Source organism: Malus sylvestris, chromosome 11, assembly GCF_916048215.2.
Source record: "Malus sylvestris chromosome 11, drMalSylv7.2, whole genome shotgun sequence".
NCBI lineage: Eukaryota > Viridiplantae > Streptophyta > Magnoliopsida > Rosales > Rosaceae > Malus > Malus sylvestris.
Window position 1 is genome coordinate 31,976,643 of NC_062270.1, and position 27,473 is coordinate 32,004,115.

General features: G+C 37.3%; 1 protein-coding gene across 10 annotated transcripts; it reads right to left on the reverse strand.

Moving 5' to 3' along the window:
• Positions 1-21: 21 nt before the first annotated feature.
• On the reverse strand, positions 22-27,473 carry LOC126589802 (G-type lectin S-receptor-like serine/threonine-protein kinase SD1-1). Of its 10 annotated transcripts, XM_050255212.1 has the most exons (8): positions 26,347-27,473; positions 11,986-12,317; positions 11,713-11,835; positions 11,480-11,613; positions 11,173-11,383; positions 10,837-11,074; positions 534-684; positions 22-459 (listed from the first exon to the last, which is right to left on the reverse strand). In XM_050255212.1, the coding sequence occupies exons 1-8, from the start codon at positions 27,291-27,293 to the stop codon at positions 154-156; spliced, it is 2,442 nt and encodes an 813-aa protein (XP_050111169.1). In that variant the 5' UTR covers positions 27,294-27,473; the 3' UTR covers positions 22-153. The 10 variants fall into 10 exon arrangements, with proteins under 10 accessions (XP_050111169.1, XP_050111170.1, XP_050111168.1 ...); XM_050255213.1 differs by lacking the exon at positions 11,986-12,317 and having other exon boundaries at positions 26,015-27,473; XM_050255211.1 differs by lacking the exons at positions 11,480-11,613; positions 11,713-11,835; positions 11,986-12,317 and adding exons at positions 25,558-25,691; positions 25,813-25,935 and having other exon boundaries at positions 26,015-27,472.

Consider the following 27,473-nt stretch of genomic DNA (forward strand, 5'->3'; position numbering starts at 1 on the left):
TGATATTTATGGCCCAAAGAATTAGAAGAGAACTAAAAAGATAAATTATTTACAAGTTTCCGAAGCTGCATTCAGAAACCATTTCAATCTTACAATGTTATGAACAATACCTTGAATAAATTACACGGCACAAGATGTGCGATTAGTTGATTCTTATCGAGCCTCCGGGACTGTTACGGTTGAGTCGTAGGTAGCAGATGATTCGGTCTTACTCGAAGATGAATATGCTTCAGGTAAATTTTTTCCACCAAAGAAGCCTGGTTGTTTGGGTTCCGGCAAGCGGGAGTCGTTGCCCAACATCAGAATCACAGATGACATGGTTGGTCTGTCCTCAGGAAGCTGCTGCACGCATAAAAGACCAACATGTATGCAACGCACGACTTCCGACAGAGTGAGTGAGTCCCTTAAGGATTCGTCGATCAACTCTAGATATCTCCCGGTTTTCCACAGCCTCCATGCCTAAGGCACACGATTGGTTTGTCAGTGACGAGATCAAACACCGGTAAATGAGGAAGTCGATGGTGCATACTTACATATCCAATGAGGTTGAGGTTGTCGTCCGGATCATAAAACCCTCTACTTCTCTTCCCGCTGACTAGCTCCATCAACAAAATTCCAAAGCTAAACACGTCTGATTTTACAGAGAATTGACCATCAATTGCGTATTCTGGTGCCATGTAACCACTGAAGTATTGGCAAGAAACAAAACACATCGATTAAGAAACTATTAGATGATACGTAGAGATGTAATGCAATAAGAAAGAAAACTAAGAACTAAGAATCCGTAGATAGTAAGCAGAGATGTTATGCATACTTACTAGGTTCCGACCACTTTTCTTGTCACGCCTTCAGTCTGGTCTCCTCCGAACATTCTAGCCAAGCCGAAGTCTGAGATTTTCGGGTTCATCTCCATATCAAGTAAAACATTACTTGCTTTAAGATCTCTATGAATAATCCTCAATCTGGAATCTTGGTGCAGATAGAGAAGACCCCTGCCGATCCCACAGATAATGCGAAAGCGTTGCGGCCATTCCAACAGTTTACTTTGAGTCTCATCTGGTAAGTTTTAATTCATGTTACTCAAATTTTGACTCTTATAAGACAAATTCAATAGTTTTAGAACGAAAAGAATAACTGCAACAAAGTAGTTTCAACACTACATAGTAAGTTTTAAGGATTCGAACCGAAAATGTAGAGGTCCAAGCTTTTGTTAGGCAAGTATTCATAAATCAACAATCTCTCTTCTCCTTCAACGCAACAACCGAGAAGCCTAACAAGATTCCGGTGCTGAAGTTTAGCGATCAGTGATACCTCATTTTTGAACTCATTCGATCCTTGCCCCGATACTTCTGAGAGCCTCTTCACAGCAATTTCTTGCCCATCTTCTAGTCTACCCTGAAAATTTGTATTAGAATAAGGATTGCGAAGTTTTGAAAGGAAAAGGTAGTGTTTCATTGTTGTTTACAGTTATTGTGCTCACAGAAAGGAACTTTACCTTGTACACAGATCCAAACCCACCTTCTCCAAGCTTCCTGTTGAATGCAAAGTTATCAGTGGCGGTGACTAGTGTGGAGAGACTAAATAGCGGTAGCTCCAGGTTGTCTTGTCCTTCGTTGTTGTTCCTCATTCTATCTAATATAAAGAGAAAAGATAAAGAACGTCAACTTGTGAAGGAGAAGAAAAAATCATCACAACCTATACAACGTAAATCTTCTGTTTTTGAATCATGTAGGCTGTAGTCATGCATTCATAAGGTCACTCTTCCACTCATTACTCAGGTAACTAAACCTATACAACAAATTACTACAAATTTAAGGAGCAGCACTTGATGCCTCGGTATCTAACTTGCGATGCCTCGAAACATTTCTGGGTAAGTTCTTCTTTTTAATGATTGCGTGGAATGTAATTCATGGCGTACGTACTAGTTTCACCATGCCAGCTTCAAAATCCAGTGACTTGACATGGTATCAATTATGGAAATACAATCTAAAGCATTGAAACTTGAAGTAAATGATTGAGAATACATCAAAGGTATTCTGGCTTAGGATATTGGGATGCAGAGTGAATGTGAATGTGAAAAATCTAACCTTATAGTACCAAATTGAAAAATCGAAAAGGCGATATGACCATAGTATTACAAGTTTGAAGGTGGTGAGGGAAGAAGTACTTGCCTTTGAACTTTCTTCTCTTTCTGTGAATGAAATAAACAGCCAAGAGTGTCCCGGCAACAACGACAGCAACTGACACAAGTATCACTGCTAACTTTGTCTTCGGCGAATTCGATTCTTCATAGTTCATTCCAACAGGGAAAACCAACCATTGTTAAATCACAGCAGAATGACAATCATTGGAAGAACACAAAACCGTGGAAACAATTAAAAGTTTACGAAAAACAATGGATTCATCAGGCAATATACAACAATCGACTAAAGATTGAGCCCCTTAATCCACCTAAGTTTATTATTGATGAGAAAAAGGAAAATCTGTTGCACGCATACTTGATTCCGAAGCAGTTCGGATGTACAGATCCTCCCCGCCATCCAAAAGCTCTTTGCTGTTGAGAAGGTCACCAAACCAGGTGGTGCAGCCACTTCCTCCTCCTGCGGCATTGGAGCTAACTGCGTAAGCCACACAAGAACAATTGCTCAAGCAATTGTCCCCGCATTCCGCGAGACCCGAACTTTGGTTGGTCAGGGAATTTGTGTTATCTGGCAATTTCACCCCACTATATTTCACAAACCCATGTTTCTTTAGGCAGCTCAAGGGTTGAGCCCGCACGCAACCTTCTTGGAAGTCTCCATAGCTCCATTTATCTGGTGCTCTCGGCTCGTATCCTTGGAAGCAACTGCAAACTGGGGATTTAGTGATAAAACATAGTCCATTGGAGCCGCAACGTCGGTTATCGTCGCAGTAATCTCTCGAAGTTGATGTCAATAGACTCCTATCAGGCTGATAGTCAAAACTTTGCCACATGTAGTTTCTTGGGTTTCCATCTTTTGCTTCTCTCAGGACAAGATTGCCGGAATCCAAGAGCTGCAAGACCGGATTCCGGGGATATTTGGATAAAGATATCGACCAGGCAACAGTGTTGTCCTGACTTAGAAGGACAACACTGCCTGAGGTGTTTATCATCAAAAAACCAGATGAACCATTGATGGGGTTGTGCTGGTTTGCAACCCAAATAACATTTGGGACTGATGGGACCGAACTGTTGTGCCAAATTCCCAAGAAGCGCTTCTGGGAAAAGCCAAAACCTGGGGGACCGAAAAACCCCATTTGAAAGCTGCCGTCTTTGGAAATCAAGGTGCTGCCATCTATGAGGGGTTGGGATTTTTGAGTAATGGCATCAGCTGCAAGTGAGGGTTTGAAGAAGGAGAGGGACAACTGAATTCCAAAAAAAATGAAAGAAAAAACAATATGATTTTCCATTGCTTTCAAGTTGCAGAAGCTCTGTGAGTTAGGTAGATACATTAACATTCACAAATTACAATAAAATAAACTTTTATATGCTGCAATTGACCGTCACCCGCACGATTTCTGATTTCACGTGGGCCCACATCGATGATACATTCAGTTAATGGCTGGCCTAATAAATGGAAACTAGAGGGTGTGGAGTCTTTCAAAAAAAAAAAAAACTAGAGGGTGTGGGGTCACACGACTGAGTACTTAATATTCTCAACAAAGTACGGCTACAAAATCTGGCGTATCCAACATTTCAAATCAAAATAGAATTTATAGATTGAAAAAAAAAAGGAGAGAGGAAGACGTGAAGAATGTTTTGTGGATGACTGAAATGTTTTAGTATTTGGGTCATCTCTAATGGAATGGTGATCAGATGGCTCGTTATAGTTTTATGTTCCTTCAAAAAATTATATTTTAATTAACAGTATAAGATCATATTTGCCTCTATTTCCAACCGATGGCCAAATGGTCATAAGGCTCGTTTTAGTCTGTCACAAAAAACAGTCTCTAACCGAGGGTCATAGAGCGAAACATAATTTATTATTTAAAACTACAAATTAAATTCAAATCCAATGACTAAGTGGCGTCAGCTAGCCATTGGTAGCTGACGTCATCTAGCCATTGGATTTGAATTTTTTTTTTTTTGGCTATAAATAGGGTGGATATTGGGCTATAATTCACACAACAGCTAAGTTTTATATTGTATAATTTTTATGTTGGTTAATGGTATTTAATGTTGTTTCATATTGTTTAATGTTGTTTCATGTTACTTAATTTAATTTAATGTTGTATAATGGCTTAGGAAGTTATAGGAAAAAAATAGAATTTAAAAAATATGAAATAAATTTTGTAAAACAGAAGTTATAGGAAAAAAAATAGAATTTAGAAAAAAATATAAAACAAAATTTGTAAAATAGAAGTTATAGAAAAATAAAGAAGTTATAGGAAAAAAATTGTGTAAAATAAATAAAACTGTAAAAAAAAATAAAAAATAACGGCTAGATGACGTCAGCTAGCCGTTGCATTTGAAATTTGGCCTAGAATTCCTGTCGTTGGATAGGGCTAGCCAATTGGCCCTTTGGCCCTTTCAGATTTTGTGGGGCCCACGATCCCTCTAGCCTAGCCCTTGGTAGGAGACGGTTTTCGGGCTATTTTCGGCCCTCTGAACCCTTCAGTTGGAGATGACCTTAACACGTTCAAATATCACAAGTTGATCGTAACTCTGACACAAAAATAGCTTAAAAATTCTAAACTCATTCTGCCTAACGCTGAGGTCTTTTTGATAAAATTTCACACCTGACAGATTGTGCATGTGGTAATTACCGAGTTAAAGACAATATCATTGTTATTAGAAGCGGACTTTATAATTTGACGTAACATAATATACTTTATCATTTTTAATCTGAAAGTTTGTTTTTCTGCTTGGACTTATGTAACATGAAATAAATGTAAGTTCTATTATTTATCGAGTAAAAGTGTTTTGGAATAATAAGGAGATTAACATTAGCTATGTGGAATGGCTTATCAGAAATTGTATAATTAGGATAATAGCCTCAAGCAATCTCGATAGAACTAGGACTTTATTATATGATATGTTTATTAGAGTTTTTACGGTGATAAAGATCGTTTGATAAGGATTGCATAATGGGAAGTGTCCTTATTGAACTCTATCGTTTATAGTATAAAGCTAGGGTCCATGCGCTCTCACAAGTACACAAGCTTTCAAATACTCAAGCCCCATTGATTGAGCCTTGTTTCCAGTAGTGCAGAGTTGCAGAAGAACCCTTTAACTCAAGCAATAATGTCTTCATCTGGTGAGTGGTTAATTTGCTATCATGATTTAGTTTTTCATAAATTATATACTTATAGTTGGTATCAGAGCCTTCACATATCATCTTAATCCTATGTTGGAGGCATCGAGAATTTTTTTTTTCTTTTTCTTATTGCTATGCATGTTACAAAACTGGTTACATATTATCTTGGGAAAACATACACGAGCATGTGATGGCTAAAGCCATTCTTATTCATGTGGGTTTTTTCATCTTAATACATATACCAGAAATGGCACTTGAACATTAATCGTGAACGTTGATCCTCTAAAGAAGTTAAGATGTTCATATTTAGTTTTTGAGTGGCATATCATTTTGACAACCAATACATGAACACAACTATCATTGTCAGATCATAAAAACCTATAATCATAGTTAAAGAAATTCATGTATGAGCTGCAAAAGTGATATGAACAAAGAAAATATTCACAGCTTTCATCAATCTAAAGAATGTTGATTTTTGTGATATATGGTTTAGGGATAAAGATTAATATTCGACAGTTTTATGCTTTGACAGCCATGAATCCTAGCTCTATGAACCTCAACATTATCGAACCACTTACTGGTATCAACTATAAGAAATGGAAATAGGATCTAGAGATCATGCTAGGAGTCATGGATTGGGATTTAGCACTCAGAACTGTAGAGCCTCATATGCTGATAAATGGGAGCACATCCAACCAACAGTCCAAGTATGAAAAATGGCAAAAATCAAATAGGATTTCCCTGATGATTATCAAGAGGAGTATGATTGATGTGGTTCGTGGTGGCTTCCCTGATGCTACCAATGCCAAGGACTTTCTTGCGTCCATCGAAGAAAAGTACAAGGAGTCTAAAAAAACAGAGACGGTAATCTCATGAACTCACTTACCACCATGAGATATGATGGCATTAAGAGCGTACGTGAATGTATTTTAGAATGATGGATGTTGCTGGAAAGCTTAGGGCTCTCGAGGTACCTATATCTGAAACATTCATTGTGCATGTGATAATGAACTCACTACCTGATAGCTACACTCAACTGAAAGTATCTTATAATGCTTTGAGTGAAAAATGGGATGTGAATGAGTTAATTGCTATATGTGTAAGTGAAGAAGAAAGGATGAAAAAGGAGAAGTATGAAAAGGAAAAGGTTGAGTCTGTCAATCTCGTGCATGGTGCCTATAAAGCACATTAACCTTCGGCTGTTAATGTTACCAGAAAAGATACTACCAAAAGGGCTCCATCTCCTACCAAAAGGAACTTTAAAGCTAACAAACCAGTGATTTTCAAATGCTATTTTGGCAAGAAAACATGTCATATGAAGAGAAATTGCCCAAAATATAATATAAGGCTTGGCTTGCTGAACAAGAGTCAAAGAAAGGAAAAAATATTTTTGCGTATTTTGAGTCAAATTTAATTGATATACCTAGCACTGCATGGTGGCTTAACTCATGCTCTTCTATTCATGTTACGAATTCATTGCAGGACTTCATAACAAGGAGAACACCAAATAAAGATGAAGTCAAAGTCTATGTTGGCAATGGAAGAAGAGTTGAAGTTAAAGCTTTAGGAAGTATTAAGGCTAAAATTAGAATTTGGTTTTCGTTTAGAATTGGAAAATGTCGTTTATGTACCTTCTATGAGAAGGAAGTTGATGTCAGTTTCAAAGCTAGTTATGTTGGGATTTTATTTTACTATTAATAATATTATCTTCAACATTTTTTGTAAATCATCTCAAATTTGTTTTGGTTTCTTGAGTGTTGGAATGTTCCAAATAAAGTTAAACTTTGACGAACACGTTTTTAACATCCAAAATGGAAACACCAAAACTCAATCTTCAAACCAATGGCATAAGAGACTTGGCCATATTTCAAAACAAATAATGGAATTGCTTGTTAAAAATGACATTTTACCATCTTTGAATTTTAATGACTTTGATTTTTGTGTGGATTGCATCAAAGGTAAAATGACAAATAGTAGGAAAGAAGGATCAACTAGAAGTGAACAAGTCATAGAAATCATTCACACAGACATTTGTGATCATTTTCCAATGCCTACAATGGAAGGAAACAAGTACTTTGTAACCTTTACTGAGAAATCCAATGCTTTTGAAAATTTCAAAATTTTTAAGAATGAAGTTGAAAATAATTGGAAAAGAAAATAAAGATCGTTAGGTCTAATAGGGATGGAGAATATTATGGTAGATATACTCAAACTGGTAGACATCCTAGAGCTTTTGCACTATTCTTGTAAGAACATGGGATTGTAGCTCAATACACTACACCTGGAACCCCCGAGCAAAATGGGGTTGCAGAAAGAAGAAACAGGACCTTAATGGACATGGTAAGAAGCTTGATATGTAGAGCTAATTTGCCAAGTTCTTTGTAGGGAGAAGCAATGAAGACTGCAAATTATATCTTAAATAGGGTGCCATCGAAATCTGTTAAGGGTACTTCTATTGAGTTGTGGACATGGAGAAAACCCAGCTTGAACCATCTTCACATTTAGGGTTGTAGAGTAGAAGCAAAAGTTTATAGTCCTAACAACAAAAAGCTCGATCCCAAGACCATCAGTTGTTTTTTCGTAAGGTATGCAGAAAGGTCAAAAGGTTTCAAAATTTATTGTCCTAATTACACTTCCAAAATAGTTGAAGCTGGCAAGGCAATATTCTTAAAGCATGACACCGATATTGGTCCTGGGACTGAGGTAAGTGTAGTAGCTCCACTTCTTAAAATTATTGGACACATGGAGGATAGTGAAATTGATGCAAGTGATGAAGATCACGAGGTTGATGCAACAGTTCTAGAAGTGGTAAATAATGATCAAGTTATCACAACAATTGAGGCAGTAGCAACCACTATGGATCAACAACATCAAATACAAGAAGGCAACATCAACATCATCACTAATCTCAGAAAATCAACTAGGGTTAGGAAACCTACAACTGTAGAAGATTTTGTATACTTGGCTGAGAGTGACATTGATTTATCAGAATTTAATGATCCTATAAGTTTTAAAGAAGCAATCTCAAGGCCAAATGCTGACAAGTGGATAAAAGCAATGAATAGTGAGCTGACCTCAATGGAAAACAATCGTGTATGGGAATTAGTTGAATAGACAGAAGGAATGAAACTTGTAATACCCTAAAAAATTTAAGTATATGAATTGGATATTCATAATTATGGATATGTGGGGAAAAATCGAAAATAAATCTATTTATGGTTATGAAAACTTAATTGGGAGATTTTAAAATTTTGTTACTGGAAACTATTATAATTTACGTTGTAAAATTTATTGATAAGGAAAAAAGATGAAAATGCCCTAGTTGGTTTAAAGTAATTATACGAGAACATATTTTATTGTATTTCTTGATATATTTGGATAGAGCTCGACCCTACGAAAATATAGACGAAAACCATTTGTGAATCGGAGTTGAAACAAAGAAATTAGAGGTTTATAAAAAAATTGAAGAGGAGTCTAGAAGCTGCCAGATGGCAGCATGAGGGAGAAGAAAGAAAGGAGGGAGGTGCGTGAGAGATGGAAGAGAAGGCAGTGGCTGCCCAATCAGAAAACAAAAACAAAGGAAAGAAATAGAGGGGAGGAAATGCAGGGGATCCAACCAGAAACCCAGCAAAAACAAACCGGGTCACTGTGACCCGCGACCCGACCAACGGAAAGGAAGTTTGCCGATGCCTTTTACGGCGTTTTCTCCTGTGAATTGAAGCCACACATCACCTAGAATTGACCTAGCATCCCTTACCCTTCCAATTTCATAAAAAAAAACCGAGTTAATTGGGCCTTAATTCGTGATGAAATTCCTAGCGGGTTCTTGAGGTGCACAACGGCGATTTGCCATTTCCGAAGCCAACTCCATTGATTACCACCATTAATAGGCTCCCTTCAACCTCAGGAACATTCTGAACAAATTACGGCTAGAAAATTTGGCATATTCAACCATTCAAATCAAAATAGAATTTATAGATTGAAAAAAAAAAGAGAGGAAGATGAGAACAATTGGTGGATGACTGAAACGATAAATATTTAACACGTTGAAATATCATACGTCGACCGTAATTCTCACAAAAGAAGAGCTTAAAAATTCTAAACTCACTCCACCTAATGCCTTTTTGATAAAAACTCACACTTGACAGATTGTGCAGGTAGTAATTACTGAGTTAAAAACAATACGGCTGTTTTTAGAAGTAGACTTTATAATTTGACATGACATATTATACTTTATAATTTTTAATTTGGAAGTTTGTTTTTCCGGTTGGACTTGTATAACATGTGATAAACACTATCGAATTGATGATAAATCGAATGATCCTTAACGAGCCTTCTTAAATAAGAAACAATCTTTGTCGAGTAAATCATCTTATTGGAACAAACGAGCTCATCTTATTGGAACAAACGAGCCGTACTGATTAAGACTACTTTGTATATTATCAATTGTTTTTATAGTGGAATCTTAATTTTTTTTTTCACATAACATACATGTGCTACATGTCACAATCTTGGCTTGTCCTCAGGAAAGGCAAACAGAGAATCATATGGATGCATTATGCATATCACAGTACTCGTTCGGTAGAGTGCAGGAATTCCCGAACCCTTCATGAATATGTTCTAGTAGTCTTCCTTCGTTCCTTCACGAGTTATTTAGGCTACTGAAATTAACGGTTCATGCATGCTACATGAACAGATTTGCTAATTCGTTGCAGAGATTATCGTTATAACCCGGCCCAGATACCAAGTACAGTGAAAATGGTACTGGTTATTTTAATATTGATCAGTACATTGTTGCAGGTAGAAAATGGCATTTATCCCCTCCAAACAAGAAGTTTTCAAAAAGGACTAGTTTAACTAGGATACCGGAGGATTTAGGGTTTCTATATAATGTATGATAAACAACACTGAATAGATATGTATGATCAACGAGCCTCGAGCTCTGTAATGGTTAATCCATTACATGACGGATTGATCACTCCATCAAGTAAACCCTTTTCTGGAACAAATCCTGGTTCTTTAGGCTGAGGCAAAGCACTTTCGCTGCATAGCATCTGAACAACTGATGACATGGTTGGCCGGTCCTCAGGTTGCTGTTGCACACACAAGAGACTGACGTGAATGCATCGCAGCACCTCTGATAGAGTGCATGAGTTCCCAAGCCCTTTATCAATCAGTTCTAGTGGCCTTCCTTCTTTCCACAATCTCCATGCCTAAAACAGATGTTAATCATTTTTACAAGTAACCAATTGTTTTGGCATGCAGAATGAAACGAAATTGTGCTTTAACATACTGTTGTAACTTACATTTCCGATAAGATTAAGCCGGTGGTTCAGATGATAGAACCCCTTACTTTTCTTACCGCTAATTATCTCCAGCAGTAAAATACCGAAGCTAAAGACATCAGATTTTACAGAGAACTGCCCTTCGGTAGCATATTCAGGTGCCATGTAACCACTACAGAATAAATCATTTAAACAACCTGAGCGTGTTAAATGCAAAAAAAAAAAAAAAGGACAAATAATGTATACTATGCGAAGAAAGTGTCAAAAATACTTACTATGTTCCAACCACTCTGTTTGTATTTCCCTCAATTTGATCCCCACCAAAAGTTTTAGCAAGACCAAAATCTGAGATTTTCGGGTTCATATCTCTATCGAGTAAAACATTACTTGGTTTGAGGTCTCTGTGTATAATTCTCAGTCTGGAGTCTTGATGAAGATAGAGAAGCCCCCTAGCAATCCCGCAGATAATTTGAAAGCGCTGAGGCCAATCCAACAACTTGCTCCGTATTTCATCTGGAAAATTGTAAATTTCAACTCATAAACTATCAGAATCGCAAAGGATCAAACTAAAAATAAAGTCCAACAAGAAACAGAATTTTAAGGGAACATACCGAAAAGGAAGTAGTCCAAGCTTTTGTTGGGCATGTACTCATAAATCAGCAATTTCTCCTCTCCCTGAATGCAACATCCAAGAAGCTTCACAAGATTTCGGTGTTGAAGTTTGGCAATCAGTATTACTTCATTTTTGAACTCCTTCATTCCTTGTCCAGAACTTCTCGAAAGCCTCTTGACCGCGATTTCCTGTCCATCTACTAGTCTACCCTGAAGATAGTCACGTTTTCCAAAAAAATGTTACGTCCTTGAGGAACCAAGTGCTTCCTTAACTTACTTTTCTTGTGCTAGCAGACCGAAAATTACCTTGTATACAGGTCCAAAACCACCTTCTCCAAGCTTATTGTTGATCGAAAAGTAATTAGTGGCAGTCTCTATTGTTGGCAAGTCGAACAATGGCAGCTCCAGGTCATCTTCCTTCCGTTCTTCAATCTCCTCATCTTATATAATCATTAAAAAGTAACAACAATAAGTGATAATAAACTAGTGATTCTATATATAATATCAAAAAAAAATCTTTCAGGAATTTGTATCACTACCTTTGACATCTTTCTTGCCTCTGAATCGTAGAATGTAACAATAGCCAACTAAGAGCATCCCAACAATTACAGCAGATGCGGATGCAGCTATCACTCCTACCTTCCATTTCTCGTCTTTCCCTCCTTTGTAGATTAATCGAGACATTATAACATACGTAGTTGAACACCAGACAAAATTAGACATTTAAGCAGAAAGGGATGGTAAGTTCCTACTGATCAAATTGGACAAGTAAAGAAAAAAACACAATAGACGAATTGTACTTGAGTTTATACCTAGTTCTGAAGCAGATATCCTGATGTACAGATCCTGATCACCACCGGGAATTTGCTTAATATCAACAAGATCATCAAACCAGATTGCGCAACCGCTGCCTCCTCCTCTCACATCCAAGTGCGTATAAGCCGAACAGGAACAGTTCGATAAGCATTTCGCCCTGCATTCATCGAGGCTCATGCTTTTATTTATCCAACTATGCGTAGTATCCGGCAATTTCAACCCGTAATACTTAGCAAACCCATCGTTCTTGCAGTTCAACGGTTTTCTCCTCACGCAACCTTGTGAAAAATCGCTCAGTTTCCACTTCTCTAGCGACGCAGGAACGAACCTCTCCAAACATTGACATATTGGCGATGACCCAAGAACACAATTGCCATTGCCACCACAGTGGCCATAACTGTCGCAAGGGTCTCTCGGAAACGATCCGTAGAGTGTCCAATTCTGATCTACCTGTGACCAAATCCACTGCTGGCGAAACGACGTGGTTTGGTTCATCAACATCCGTCCAAGCAACGACTCGTTCACCATCTGAAATATCATGTAAACCTCATCCTCATTGGAAACAAAAGTGAAGTTCAAAGCCGGAAGGGCCTTGGGGGGTCTTCCGCTGAACAAAACACCGTTCCATGGACCGCTTCTCAAGAACTCATTAGACCCTTTCCACATAACAGGCTCAGGATAGTTGTGCAGCACCATCTCCCATATAAAGTCCCCTGGAGAAGGGTCGTCCGGACTCTTCCATGCTGTTACACGCCGGTTAAGTCCGGTTTTCAAGTCCCACCCGAGCTTCATTCCCGGCAGTAAAGTATCAGAAGGGTAGTCAAAGCTTTGCCACAAGTAGATCCCTGAGTTAGCATCTCCCTCGTCTCTCAGGACAAGATTGCCATTGTCTAACAGCTGCAGGACAGGACTCTGGCTGTTGGCTTGTTTTGACGAATTCACAGACCAAATAACTGTCTGGTTGTTCTCGAGAAGGACGAGATGCCCTGTGGTGTTGATCGTCAAACTCCCGGTGGAACCATTGATTGGAGACTGCCTATTAGCAACCCAAACAACGGTTTGGACTGGGATATTTTTGTACCAGATTCCCAAGTAACGAGACTTGGAAATGCCTGGACTGAAAAAACCAAGCTCGAAAATTCCGCCGGGAGATGAAACCAACGACTTGCCATCGCTGAGGGACTGAGATGCAGTGATGGTGTCAGCAGCTGATGAAGTTTGGCTCAGAGAGAAGAGCAAGCAAATGCTGAAAACCATGAAACAGAGGAGCTCCATCGAATACTAGATTACTGCTTAAAGGTTCAAGTATTGATAGTATTTGATGGAGGATTAGGAGGGCAAAGACTTTGAATTAAAGGCAGTTCACTCGGCTGTATCAGACATTGAATTGGATCACAGCTTTTGTTTTTTCCTCTTTTCTTACTATGAAGATTTGGTACTGAAAATGCGGATGTACATACGATTTGATTACGGATTAGTAAACACGCTTTTAATTGAGGGTTTTTCTATGTGAGTTTAATTGCATTTTTTCGAAGATGCATCTCAATATTATTGAATTATTATTAAATATTGATTAACGTATTTATTTTATATTATGATATATTTAATAAATTTAATCTTAAAAATTAATTTACATAACTTTTATATAATTATTTATATGTAATGGACAAACTTGACTAGTGCATTTAACTGCAGTGTGAAAAGAATATTTTAGTGGGAAGTTAGAAACTTTGATGAGGCTTTCAAATTGGAATGAGAAACGTGGACTAAGAGCAAGTCCACCCCTAAGGACTTTGTGCCAGAACCCAGCTCATTTATCCACTTCAGTGAATAGTAATAGACTCCAATGAACAATAATAGGCCAATGCATCTCCACCCCTAACAAAAAATAGCTTAGTCAATTTTATTAAAATATTATTATTTTTTATTATAAAATAATAAAAATAATTATTATAAAGTTGGGCTTACATAAAAAAGGAACAAACTTTGACCGGAAAGAAAAAAGGAAGGATCTTTCGCGGCGGGAAGCGGGAAGAAGATCATGGGACGTGCTGGAGAGCATGCTGGAGGGCGTGTTGGAGGGCGGCGACAAGTTTCGAGGGCGTGCTGGAGGGCGGCAACGCTATCGACCCGTGTGAAGGCATCGAAGAAGATCACGGGACGGGAAGGAGACGGCGGGGAGGAGGACTCCACGGTGTTGCTGTGGCTGCTGGCGTCAGCTAGGCGTCACTTGAGCCGGTCCCAAGGTCTGTCAATTTTAGGCTGGCCTGTGGACTGGCTTGTGTGGGGTGCCAGTCGATTCCACGGGCTGGAGTGGATTGGTCGAGTCTCAGCCTATTTTTTCCACTGGGTGCCGGCCTATCCCACCCCCAGTGGACTTGCTCTAAAACACAACTTCGAGGAAGAAAGCAGTCTTAATTTACATCCTTACAAGTCGAAAACAGTTTTGGGCCAAAACTTGAAGTCAATAAAGCATGTATTAAAAACATTGTCATTAGGACAGCTATCCATCGTCCTGATTAATTTTTAAGCATTTGAAAATTAAGAAATAGTGTCTTGACCTCCTTAAGCGTTCGTCTAGCCGTTAGGCCCTAGAACCCAACTTATCGCCCAACTAAAGCCTATCATCTTTTAGAACCTTTTTATTATTATTATTATTATTATTATTATTATTTTCTATATGCATAGAAATTCATCAAATCAAAGTATGAAACTTCTAGTATAACCGCTTTCTAATACAATCAAAATTAAAGGCAAGAAGAGCAACATTAGTAGAAAATTTTCATTGTGACGGAAACATAGGTGGTACACCATGTGTTTCTATATAAGTGGTGGGAAATTGTATTTTTTAAGTTATTAACTTTTTAGCACACATATTCCATCATTGGTATAGTGACACGTGGTGTACCACCCCATGTTCCAGTTACATTGAAAAATATTTCCAACATTAGGTAAACAGAAATCCCAAAAATAAAGATTCGAGAAGAAAATACCAAAATAAGCTAAAGCATCCGCAACAAAACTTGTAGATAGAGTCAAATCTCTTAGCCAACAAGCTTCTAGAAATTACACCAGTTAATGGCGTGCATATTTGATCAAAGTCCATCTAATGACAAATTTAATTACATCAATTTATTTTAACTTGAGTGAGCAAGTTCACTGGGTGAATATAACCTTAATGTTTCTTTGAACCTCGAAACATTGTAAGCCAATTTGTCAAAACATAATTCAATATCTGACATAGTCGCAAATACGCCATGCCAAATAAAATAGCAGCTCTCGGCCAATCATAATGCTATTTCTTATTCTTCTTTCCTCCTCTAAGCTTGGTTCAAATATCACAGATTAATTGTATTTATCTATATATATAAATGATTTTTTTTAGGGAACTTTAACGAAAAGTTTCTTATACTGTTTACTTTAACGAAAAACCATATTTTTACACTAAAAAGTCAATCATGGTACTATTCACTTTATCCTTTATTTTGTCCTTATCGTTAAAACTCAAAGTTTTCAAGCTATTTTCATTAGTTTTTTTTTTTTTTTCTTATAATCAACTTGTATCACATATTAATGGGTTTTGCTTGAAGGTATATTTTATTTCTGTACCTTTTGAGTTAGGTTTCATATCTCTCTTATATGTATTTATCCATTCATGTATTTGTTCATTGAATTAAGTGGGTTTATGTTAGTACATATTCTTTAAGGAAATGGATCCCCAACTTTTAAAAAAAAATGAGAATTAGTTGTAGGGCACACACCACATCGAACGTCAACGATCTAAACTGTCTATTTTTCAAGTTGCACCTCATAAATCATCCTTACAAAATATTAGCCAAATCAAAAATATTTGAGACATCTAATTGAGTTCAGAAAAATTGACGAATACTAGGTGTGGTGGTAAAAATTTGCCATCTTTAGTCCTGACGAATTTGTACCTACAAAACAATTAAGACCTTTGATCAAAGACCAAAACCCCACACACCCACGAGGAAGGGAGTGGTTTGGCCAATGGATCTATGATGCCTAAGTCAGTATCTTTAAGAAGAGTGAGTGTTTGGGGCTTGTATGTGTAACAAAAAGCTTATCAAAATTTGGTGGAGATGAAGGTATTTATAGGAGGAGGTGGTCGGCCATGGGGTTAGGGGTTTACCCCATATGTGGCAGCATCATTTTGGTCAAGGTGTGTCTGTTGGATGAATGAGGAAAAAATATTCCAAAGATATTAATTAGGAGATAATATCTTGGGATAATGATGGAAACATCCATGATTGACTGTGGTAGAGATTCCGTACTTTATGGAATTGATCTTCAATTATGAATGTATTAAAGATAGGATTTAGGGATTAAAGATAGGATTTAGTGATTAGTCCTATCTTTAATGCCTTTGACTTTTCTATGTCATGAGCATGGGAGCCTTGAGTAGTCGTAGTTAGCTATTCGGACCTTCAAGGATGCTGAGCTGCGCGTGAGAATATTTGAGAGCCCTGCCCATTTAATGAGGGCAATCTTGTCTTTCTTGAGAAAAAGTCCACGTGTCATCTTTTGAATTTTTGGGATTATTTTTTTGCTCCACAAATACCCCCACACTTGCGGGGATGTGAGCAAAAAATGGCAGTAGGAGCATTGTTCTAAAATTCCTAGCCTAACTCCGCCTAGGCACTAGGCGGTTGGCCACCGCCCCGATTAATGCCTTAGTGCTTGAAAATTTAGAAAGGATGCCTAAACCTGTTGAGGTGCCTACCTAGCCCAGCCAAACCTACCTAGGTTGCGACTCATTTAGATAGAAAATAGATAACTTTCATTTTGCATTATTATTATTATTATTTTAATAAATTGTAAGAGACTTGCTGAATACTTAAATGAACATACATTATATGTTTGCTCCCCATGTTTTCATTATGTTTCAATACTTTATAATATATAGGGTAAAGGGAAAATTAGGTTCACATCCTTCTTTTTGTTACTCCATTGATTAAAATTCTATTCATTTTCAATTTTTTATTAAGGTCCTTGGGTATTAATAACATCATTAATTATTTGAATAATAAAATATTTTTATTTTTAAATATACTCCTTTAATGTTAAAAATGTAACAATTAGTATATTTATATTTATGGCTAAATTTTTTATCATATATTTTTATTCTTAGTTTGTACCTATTTTTAATTTGCAAATATTTTTTAATTTGTACCAATTTTCTTTTCATTTTTAGTTTGTACTCATATATTAGTTTATTTTTGTGCCCATATTTTTTAAAGTCTTAGTCCAGTCATGAAAAATCATGATCCTACATGTAGCATATCAAAATATATAATGGATGTTGACTACTAATTAAAAATGTTTTACGTACATGATGGCGCTAAAAAACCTATAGATATAAACCATCTGATTGTCAACATGCGGTTGACAAATTTTGCGGCAAAATGCAGTTAACAACATTATAATTATACTATTTTTGTGGGAAGTTGAAAACCTTGATGAGGCTTTCAAATTGCAATGAGAAACGTGGACTAAAAACGGTTGAGGATATTTCCAAAAAAAGAAAAGAAAAAAAGAAGTGGTTGAGAAAGCCACTTAATATTATGGTGTAGTGGTATTCCTCTTCATTTGTAAGTGAGAGGTCTTAGGTTCGATTCTTGCTAAAGAAAAATTTGAACCATATTATTGTTAGCCCGTTGTGATACTAAGTCTACTTGCTCTTCTTTAGTATAAATAATATCGTTTGCTAAAAAACAGTGGTTGAGGAAGAAAACGATTCTCCTGATTTTGGTCAATGTGTTAGTTTACATCCTCACAAGTCACAAACAACCCGTGTTTTGCTATCCACCCTAAACCTCGAGGTATGCTCATCATATACTTAATCATTTGTTATGTGTTATTTCACTTAATTTTGGTTAATTTTGTTCAAAATTAAAAAAATTAAAATTTAATATGAAAGTTAACCATAGTTTGTTGAAAAAACACATAATAAATAATTAGATAAATAATAAACATACACCATAAGTTATGATAGTGAGCAAAAGTGCTCTCCTTTTAATAAGGTAATTCGAAGAAATCCCAAAAGTGGTTTGTTTGGGTTGTCAAATTGGCAATAACTGCCACGTATTTATTTTAAGATAATATTTAGATACTCATTAAAAAAATTTATGTTCTCACTTTTTTATTTAATTCAATAAAAAATCATATTTTTTTATATTTTGAATAGTTTTAAAAAATTAAATAACATATCTATTATTTTTTATATCTCTCATAGAGCAGTGAAGTTAGTTGGTTGAAGGGAGAATTATTTTTTTTGTTTTTGGTCAAATGAAAGGACAATTGTTAAATTATTAATAGTTGATTTCTTTATCGAGTGTAGATCTTGATTTACTCAGTGGACTACTTGTACGATTTGTCCTTGTTCTGAAACAATTCTTAATTCAATTTTATGTTAATTCAACTTTATTTGTCTTTGTAGAGACTATTCGTCCTGAATAGAATAAAATTAGGAAAACCAAGAGTCAAATAACTTTTTTTCCGATCAAGCGCATAATGGATATTTAATTGAGAATCGCGATGGGTGCTTCTTAGTTTTCCTTTCTTAGTCAACAATCGTCTAGTTTGTCAAAAAAAAGTCAACAATCTTCTAGAAAAAAATAAATAAATAAAACCTCCTAGTGGCGTGCGTATAAATAAGAGAAATGTTATAAATGGGTTTGTTTTTTTTTGCCACTTCTTGTTTTTGATACAATGTTTGTAAAATTATCAGAGAGACAGGTCATACGGCCAACTTCCAACAAAATCGATATTGTCCCCAACTTGATAATTACCATCTACATAATCAGTCAGATGTGGAGTTTTATCACAAAAAACCTTGGTATTAGTTTGAATGAGGTTAAGATATTTAAACTTTTTTTTTTTATTTCTCTAGCCGATGTAGGATTTCAACACGCTCCCTCACGTGGAGCCAAGATGACTTATCCTACACTCGAGGCCAATGGACCCACCATTATCTCGCGAGGCCAAGTGGACCCACCCATAACGTGGCAGTACGTACCAGTCCGCTCCTTGACTCTGATACTATGTAGAATTATTAGAGAGATGAGCCATACGACCCATTTCCAACAACACAGATATTATCCCCAACTTGGTAATTACCACCTGCACAATCCATCAGGTGTGAAGTTTGATCACAAAATGTCTCGGTATTAGTTGGAGTGAGATTAAGATATTTAAACTCTTATTTCTTTACTTCTCTAGCCGATGTGGGATTACAACAATGTTTATAATGTCAGCACACGAGAAATGACCTTAAAGTGTGAAGTGACAGAGAGACCATAAAAAGTTTTATTTTTGAGGGAGTCATAATACATCTAATTAGATGACTATAATATTAAGGTTTTCTTGGAACCTGGAAGCATTTTAATCCAATGTGTCAAAACATATAATTTAAAGTGGCAAATATACACCATGCTTTAGCAAGCATCAGATATATGGGCATTTCTACGTCCTATTATCTAGGCCTAGCATTTTGGATCAAACCCGTTAACCCGACCTAACCCAACCCGTTAATATTTGTATTTGGGTGGATGCTTAACAGGTCGGGTCGCTAAGGGGTGAACCTGTTAACAACCCGTTAAACAACGGATCACTTTGGGTCAACCCGTTAGGACCCGTTAACACCCTTTAGTTGAGGATATTTTAGTAATTTGAGTAAAGTCTTAATAACAAAAAATAAACTTTATGCAGAAAAGAAAATAATAATAATTGTTAACGGGTGTTAACGGATGAAACGGGTGACCCGTTAGCTTAACGGGTCAGGTTCGGATGACCCGTTAGCTTAACGGATTGGGTTCGGATGACCCGTTAACTTAACGAGTCGGGTTCAACCCGACCCAAACCCAATAAACCCGACCCGTTTACAGGTGTTATCCACCCGTTGACTGGAGGATTGTACCCCGCCAAATTTTCATCAAGCAATATCTCTCTCAAAGCTTTGTTCTTGCTCGACTAGTGTTTGTTTCGCCGCCCTATGAAGCGGCACCTCTTCCATTCTTTTGTGATGCCTCCGGCCCTCTTTGCAGCTTCAACGGCATTGTTTGTGGCATTTGTAACTTTATGAATCCATACTTGTCTGTTGTTCTAGGAGAGCTTGTTCAACGTTGGCCAAGATGAATTGGGGAAGGAAGAAAAGTGGGGGAGAGGACAAGGAGGAGAAACAAGAGAGAAGGAATAAGAGGTGGAGCCATGAGATTTAGGTTTAGGTCGTCTGTGTGTCTTGTAATTGGGAACGACACTAAGGATATAATTAGGTTTTAGTTTATGAGAATATGGGGCTAAATGCTTAACGCTTAACGTAACCAGTTAAAAGTTAGTGACACACTCTGACTCCAATATTCATGTGGATATTGATATCCACTCAAAGGTGACAAATCCATAACATGCAAGTAACGTGTAAAAAAAAAATTACGAATAAAATTAACGTTTGAAAACAAAATTAGAATAAGAGTGTGCATGTGTGAGATGAGCCCTTATTATAATGCATGCAAATCTTCCTACATTACCAGAAGTGGATCTCATAATTGCCATTGATTTCTTGTCGCGTCCAGAGTATAGCTACTAAGTTATGGGGGTGCAAAACAGAAAATGTGAGTGGACAAAAATAATTATTTTTTAAAATTCTTTTCTTTTCATATCATACTAACTCCTCGCTCCAAAGCCCATATCATTTCTAAAATCATACTACGTAAAAAGTATGAAAAGCATAAGCATTTTCTATAAAAATTATATTCCAAAATCTTCAAGATTATAAAATACCATCATCAATGAAAATGGTAAAAGCATGCTCATGTGCACCAACTAGACCTGTAAATGGGTCGGGTTTATTGGGTTTTGGTCGGGTTCAACCCGATCCGTTAAGTTAACGAGTCATCTGAACCCAACCCGTTAAGCTAACTGGTCATCCGAACCCGACCCGTTAAGCTAACGGGTCACCCGTTTCACTCGTTAACAATTATTATTATTTTCTTTTTTGCATAAAGTTTATTTTTTATTATTAAGACTTTACTAAAATTACTAAAATATCATCAACTAACGGATGCTAACGGGTATTAACGGGTCTAACGGGTTGACCCAAAGTGACCCGTTATTTAACGGGTTGTTAACAGGTTCATCCGTTAGCGACCCGATCCGTTAAGCATTCATCCAAATACAAATATTAACGGGTTGGGTCGGGTCGGGTTAACGGGTTGGGTCCAAAATGCCAGGCCTAGCACCAACAGTAATGCAGACATACGAGTCCATGCAAAGGTTCTCAACACATGAACAATCTTTGTGTAAAAATTGCACTCAAGTATCACATACACGTGAAGTTCGGGCTAAGCGCATCACACACGAGTTCTAGATAGATGCAAACTAGCAAAAAACCAAAACACTTCATTGAATTCTTTTTGTTGTTGAGCTCTCTGCCTAATGGTAATCGTATCCTTCAAGTTAAAGATCCATTTCATACGACAAATAATTGTGCGAAATTTGGAAAAATCTTGCTCCATGAGACAAGTCAAAACAAGTTTTTTCTATTTTTTTTTATTTTTTTATATTTTTATTTTTTTGTTGCCTCCTGCTTCATCTACGGTAGAGTTAACTAATGGATACATCCCTTGGCCACATGAGTCCGTCAATGGTAAAGATCAACGGTTGCCCTTGTTTTTATAAAGATGATAGTGCATACTAGTCAACAGAGGGTAGCCGTCCACACTTTCGGCCTTCCAGAAGACTGAAGAGAGAAAACACAAGCACAAAGGTCTTATTTAACTATATGTGTCATATCTTCGCAGTTGTTGGTATATGGTCTTCTCTCAAATTATCAACTGCATGAATCCTTTTTAATCTTATTTTTGACTTGTATGAAACTGGTAGGTTGGGAACAAAACTTCCGTGTGTCATGCTTGTTTTCTGCTTAATTACCACAAATATAGCTAGGTTGCTTTTTGTTTTGTTCACAACATTATACCTTCGCAGTCTATCGTTGATGTAACGACAATAGTTTCAAGTGATGGAAGAAGTCTGAGCTATAAAAATCGGGGTGTGTGGATCGTAACCACTCGGAGGGGCTGAGATTTTTAACTAATGGCATCAGCTGCAAGTGAGGTTTTGAAGGAGAGGGACAAATAAATTCCAACCATTGCTTTCAAGTTGCAGATGCCCTCAGAGATGGGTAGATGCACATACATATTTCCAAGTTACAATAAATACAATATTGTATACTGCAATTGACCGCCACCCACAGGATTGTTGACTTCTTGTGCGCCCAGTGGTGAAATATTCGCTTGTTCTAGAGGGTGTGGGGTGTGATTGAGAATTTGGTATTCTGAACAAATTAGTATTATATTTCTATCTACAAATCTGACAGCTAAAAAGTATGGGATATCCAACATTTCAAAAGAACGGAGAATTTATAGTCTGAAAACAAAGGGAGAGGCAGACGTAGAAGATAGTTGTTGGATGACTGTTACGTTTGGTAATTAACATAATATAGTTTATTTTTATTTGAAAGTTTGTTCTTGCGGTTGGACTTGTATAATATGTGATAAACAACACTGCATCAAATTGATGATAAAACCGAATGATCCTTAACGAGCCTTGTTAAGTAAAGACAATCTTCGTTGAGTAAATCATTTTACTAGAACAAACGTGCCGTGTTTAGTAAGATTACTTCATATATTGTTAATTAATTTTATGATGAAAATTTTAACTTTCTTCGCATAGCATACATGTGCTACATGGGACAATCTTGGCTTGTCCTCAGGCAAGGCGCACAAAAAATCGTATGGATGCATAACACAGTAGTCGTATGGAGTGCAGGAATTCCCGAGCCCTTCATGAATCGGTTTTAGTAGTCTTCCTTCGTTCCTTCATTGCGTTATGAGTTATTTGGGCTACTTTGCAGAGCTGGCCCTGGCCCAATGCGAACATGGTGATGGTCCGGGACCTCAAAAAATTGGAGGCACAAAAAACATTAAGGCGGTAGGTCCATTTATGCTTTCATAAAAATATAAATTTATAAAATTTGGTTAATTTATCACGAAGTTTAATAAGAAGGGATGGTTTCTCCTCAATAAAGAGAAGGTCCGGGTTCAAAACCATATCATTTTACTTTCCAATTTTTATGAATTTCTTTCCATAAGAGTATAAGCTTACGAAATTTGCTCAAATGACCAAGAAGTTTAACCAGAAGTATTAGTTTTTGCTATTTAAAATTACTATGGAGGTCTCGGGTTCGAAATGCTATGTATGTTTTTTTATTTCCAATTTTTACAAATTTTTGTTTGGTTGTTAATTCTTTTTTACCTTCTGTTCGATTATAACTACTAGCTAGTAGCTATGTGAGTTGCAATTTTTTGACATTCATTCCAATTCAAGTCTAACCTTCAACAAAGAGTAATGATAGGTGTACCAAATTGTTAGACTAAATTTGCAACCCATATAATGTGTTACCAATAGAAAATAAGCGTGTTAATCAACATTTAAGTAATAATCCAATCATCAACAATCACACCATATGGTTTACAAAATTTGACTTAACAAGTTGGTCTCCCTAGCATTAGCCTTTAATATACAAATTAATATATGTATGTCTTTACCAATACTAGGTTTAATTTGGTGCTCATTCACTGCTTATATCAATTAAAGACTCGATAATATGAATGTGTTTTTTAGTTCCGTATTGACAAAGTTAGTAAATAAATAAATAAAAAAACACCACACGATGATATGAAAAAAAATTTAAAAGTTCAGATACAGGGGAAACAAAACTCATCTTCCACAGGCAGAGTTTTTTTAGTTTCCTTCTCTCAATACAAATTAATTTAGTTTTTCCATGTTTATAAATTATTGAGTTTGAAAAGCTTTTCTAAGTATAATTTTCTTGAAATCTTACGTGAGAAAACAAATAATTTTTCTTACATGAAGTTGGGCATTTTTTTTGCTGTCGTCCTGAACCTCAAAAATCTCAAGACCCGCCTTGCTACTTTGTTTGAAATTAGTGGTTCATGCATGCTCAATATATGCTTGAACAGATTTTCTTATTCGCTGGAGAGATTATCGTTAGAACCCCAGATATCAAGTAGAGTGAAAATGGCACTGGTTGTTTTAATATTGAGTACATTGTTGCAGGTAGAAAATGAAATTTATCCCCTGCAAACAAGAACTTTTCAATAAAAAAGGACTAGTTTAACTAGAATACCGGAGGATTTATGGTTTATATACTATGTATGCCAAAACAACACAGCATAGATCTATATGATCAACGAGCCTCGAGCTGTGTAATGGTTAATCCATTAAATGACGGTTCATTGATTAGGGGAAACTCTCCGTCGAGTAAACCCTTTTCCGGAACAAATCCTGGTTCTTTAGGCTGAGGCAAGGTGCTTTCGCTGCATAGCATCTGAACGACAGATGACATGGTTGGCCGGTCCTCAGGCTGCTGTTGCACACACAAGAGACTGACGTGGATGCATCGCAGCACCTCTGATAGAGTGCATGAGTTCCCAAGCCCTTTATCAATCAGTTCTAGCGGCCTTCCTTCTTTCCACAATCTCCATGCCTAACACATGTTAAGCATTTTAATCAGTAATCAATTGTTTTAGCATGCAGAATGAAACGAAATTGTGCTTTAACATACAGTTGTAACTTACATTTCCGATAAGATTAAGCCGGTGGTTCAGATGATAGAATCCTTTACTTTTCTTTCCGCTGATTATCTCTAGCAGTAAAATACCGAAGCTAAAGACATCAGATTTTACAGAGAACTGCCCTTCGGTAGCATATTCAGGAGCCATGTAACCACTGTAGAGGAGATCATTGAAACAACTGAGCATGTTAAATGCAAACAAAAGGACATATAATGTATATTATGCAAAGAATGTGTCAAAAATACTTACTATGTTCCAACTACTCTGTTTGTATTTCCTTCAGTTTGATCCCCACCAAAAGTTTTAGCAAGACCAAAATCTGAGATTTTCGGGTTCATATCTCTATCGAGTAAAACATTACTTGGTTTGAGGTCTCTGTGTATAATCCTCAGTCTGGAGTCCTGATGAAGATAGAGAAGCCCCCTAGCAATCCCGCAGATAATTTGGAAGCGCTGAGGCCAATCTAACAACTTACTCCGTGTTTCATCTGGAAAATTGTAAATTTGAAGTCCCATAAACTATCAGAATCTCAAGGGATCAAACTAAATATAAAGTCCAACAAGAAACAGAATTTTAAGGGAACATACCGAAAAGGAAGTAGTCCAAGCTTTTGTTGGGCATGTACTCATAAATCAGCAATTTCTCCTCTCCCTGAATGCAACAACCAAGAAGCTTTACAAGGTTTCGGTGTTGAAGTTTGGCAATCAGTATTACTTCATTTTTGAACTCCTTTATTCCTTGTCCAGAGCTTCTCGAAAGCCTCTTGACTGCAATTTCCTGTCCCTCTACTAATCTACCCTGAAGATTATTCACATTTTCCGAAAAATTGTTACTCCTTCAGGACTCAAGTGCTTCCTTAAATTACGTTTCATGTGCTAGCAGACCAAAAATTACCTTGTATACAGGTCCAAAACCACCTTCTCCAAGCTTATTGTTGATCGAAAAGTAATTAGTGGCACCCTCTATTGTTGGGAAGTCGAGCAATGGCAGCTCCAGGTCATCTTCCTTCTGTTCTTCAATGTCCTCGCCTTATATAATCATTAAAAAGTAACAACAATAAGTGATAATAAACTAGTGATTCTATACATAACTTAAGAAAAAGACCTTTTGGGAATTTGCATCACTGGAGGTTAGAGCAGATAGTTTTACCTTTGAGATATTTCTTGGCTCTGAATCTTAGAATGTAACAATAGCCAAGGAAGAGCATCCCAACAATTACAGCAAACGCAGACGCAGCTATCACTCCTATCTTCCATTTCTCGTCTTTCCCTCCTTTGTAGATGAATCGAGACATTATTAACACACAATAGAGAAAAAACACACAATAGAGAAATTGTACTTGAGTTTATACCTAGTTCTGAAGCAGATATCTTGATGTATATATCTTCATCACCACCCGGGATTTGCTTAATATCAACAAGATCACCAAACCAGATGGCGCACCCGCTGCCCCCTCCTCTCACATCAAAGTTTGTATAAGCCGAACAAGAACAATTCGACAAGCATTTGGCCCTGCAGTCATCGAGGTTCATGTTTTTATTTGTCCAACTATGCGTAGTATCCGGCAATTTCAACCCGTGATACTTAGCAAACCCATCATTCTTGCAGCTCAACGGTTTTCCTCTCACGCAACCTTCTGAAAAATCGTTCAATTTCCACTTCTCCGGCGACGCAGGAACAAACCTCTCCAAACATTGACAAATTGGCGATGAACCAAGAACACAATTGCCATTGCCACCACAGTGGCCATAACTGTCACAAGGGTCTCTCGGAAACGATCCGTAGAGTGTCCAATTCTGTTCTGCCTGTGACCAAATCCACTGCTGGCGAAATGATATGGTTTGGTTCATAATCATCCGTCCAAGCAACGACTCGTTCACCATCTGAAATATCATGTAAACCTCATCCTCATTGGAGACAAAAGAGAAGTTCAAAGCCGGAAGCGCCTTAGGGGGTCTTCCACTGAACAAAACACCGTTCCATGGACCGCTTCTCAAGAACTCATTAGACCCTTTCCACATAACAGGCTCAGGATAGTTGTGCAGCACCATCTCCCATATAAAGTCCCCCGGAGAAGGGTCGTCCGGACTCTTCCACGCTGTTACACGCCGGTTAAGTCCGGTTTTCAGGTCCCACCCGAGCTTCATTCCCGGCAGTAAAGTATCAGAAGGGTAGTCAAAGCTTTGCCACAAGTAGATCCCTGAGTTGGCATCTCTCTCGTCTCTCAGGACAAGATTGCCATTGTCCAACAGCTGCAGGAGAGGACTCTGGGTGTTGGCTTGTTTTGACGAATTCGCAGACCAAATAACAGTCTGGTTGTTCTCGAGAAGGACGAGATGCCCTGTGGTGTTGATCCTCAAACTGCCGGTGGAGCCATTGATTGGAGACTGCCTATTTGCAACCCAAATAACGGTTTGGACTGGGATATTTTTGTACCAGATTCCCAAGTAACGAGACTTGGAAATGCCTGGACTGAAAAAACCAAGCTCGAATATTCCGCCGGGAGAAGAAACCAACGACTTGCCATCGCTGAGGGACTGAGATGCAGTGATGGTATCAGCAGCTGATGAAGTTTGGCTCAGAGAGAAGAGCAAACAAATGCTGAAAACCATGAAACAGAGGAGCTCCATCGAATACTAGTTTACTGCTTAAAAAGTTGAAGCTTTGATGGTATTTGATGGAGGATTAGGAGGGCAAAGACAATGAATTAAAGGGAGTTGACTTGGCTGTATCAGACATTGAATTAGGATCGCAGATATTATTTTGCCATTTTTTGCCTTACGATGAAGATTTGGTACTTGAAATGTGGA

What these genes read in the sequence shown, in the direction of transcription:
- LOC126589802 (XM_050255212.1), bottom strand. Translation starts at nt 27,293, where the DNA reads ATGGAGCTCCTCTGTTTCATGGTTTTCAGCATTTGTTTGCTCTTCTCT. An exon ending in GTTTTGGACCTGTATACAAG is followed by an intron (nt 11,384 to 11,479) that starts GTAATTTTCGGT and finishes GACTATCTTCAG; the next exon opens with GGTAGACTAGTAGATGGACA. An exon ending in AACAGAGTGGTTGGAACATA is followed by an intron (nt 685 to 10,836) that starts GTAAGTATTTTT and finishes CCAATACTTCAG; the next exon opens with TGGTTACATGGCACCAGAAT.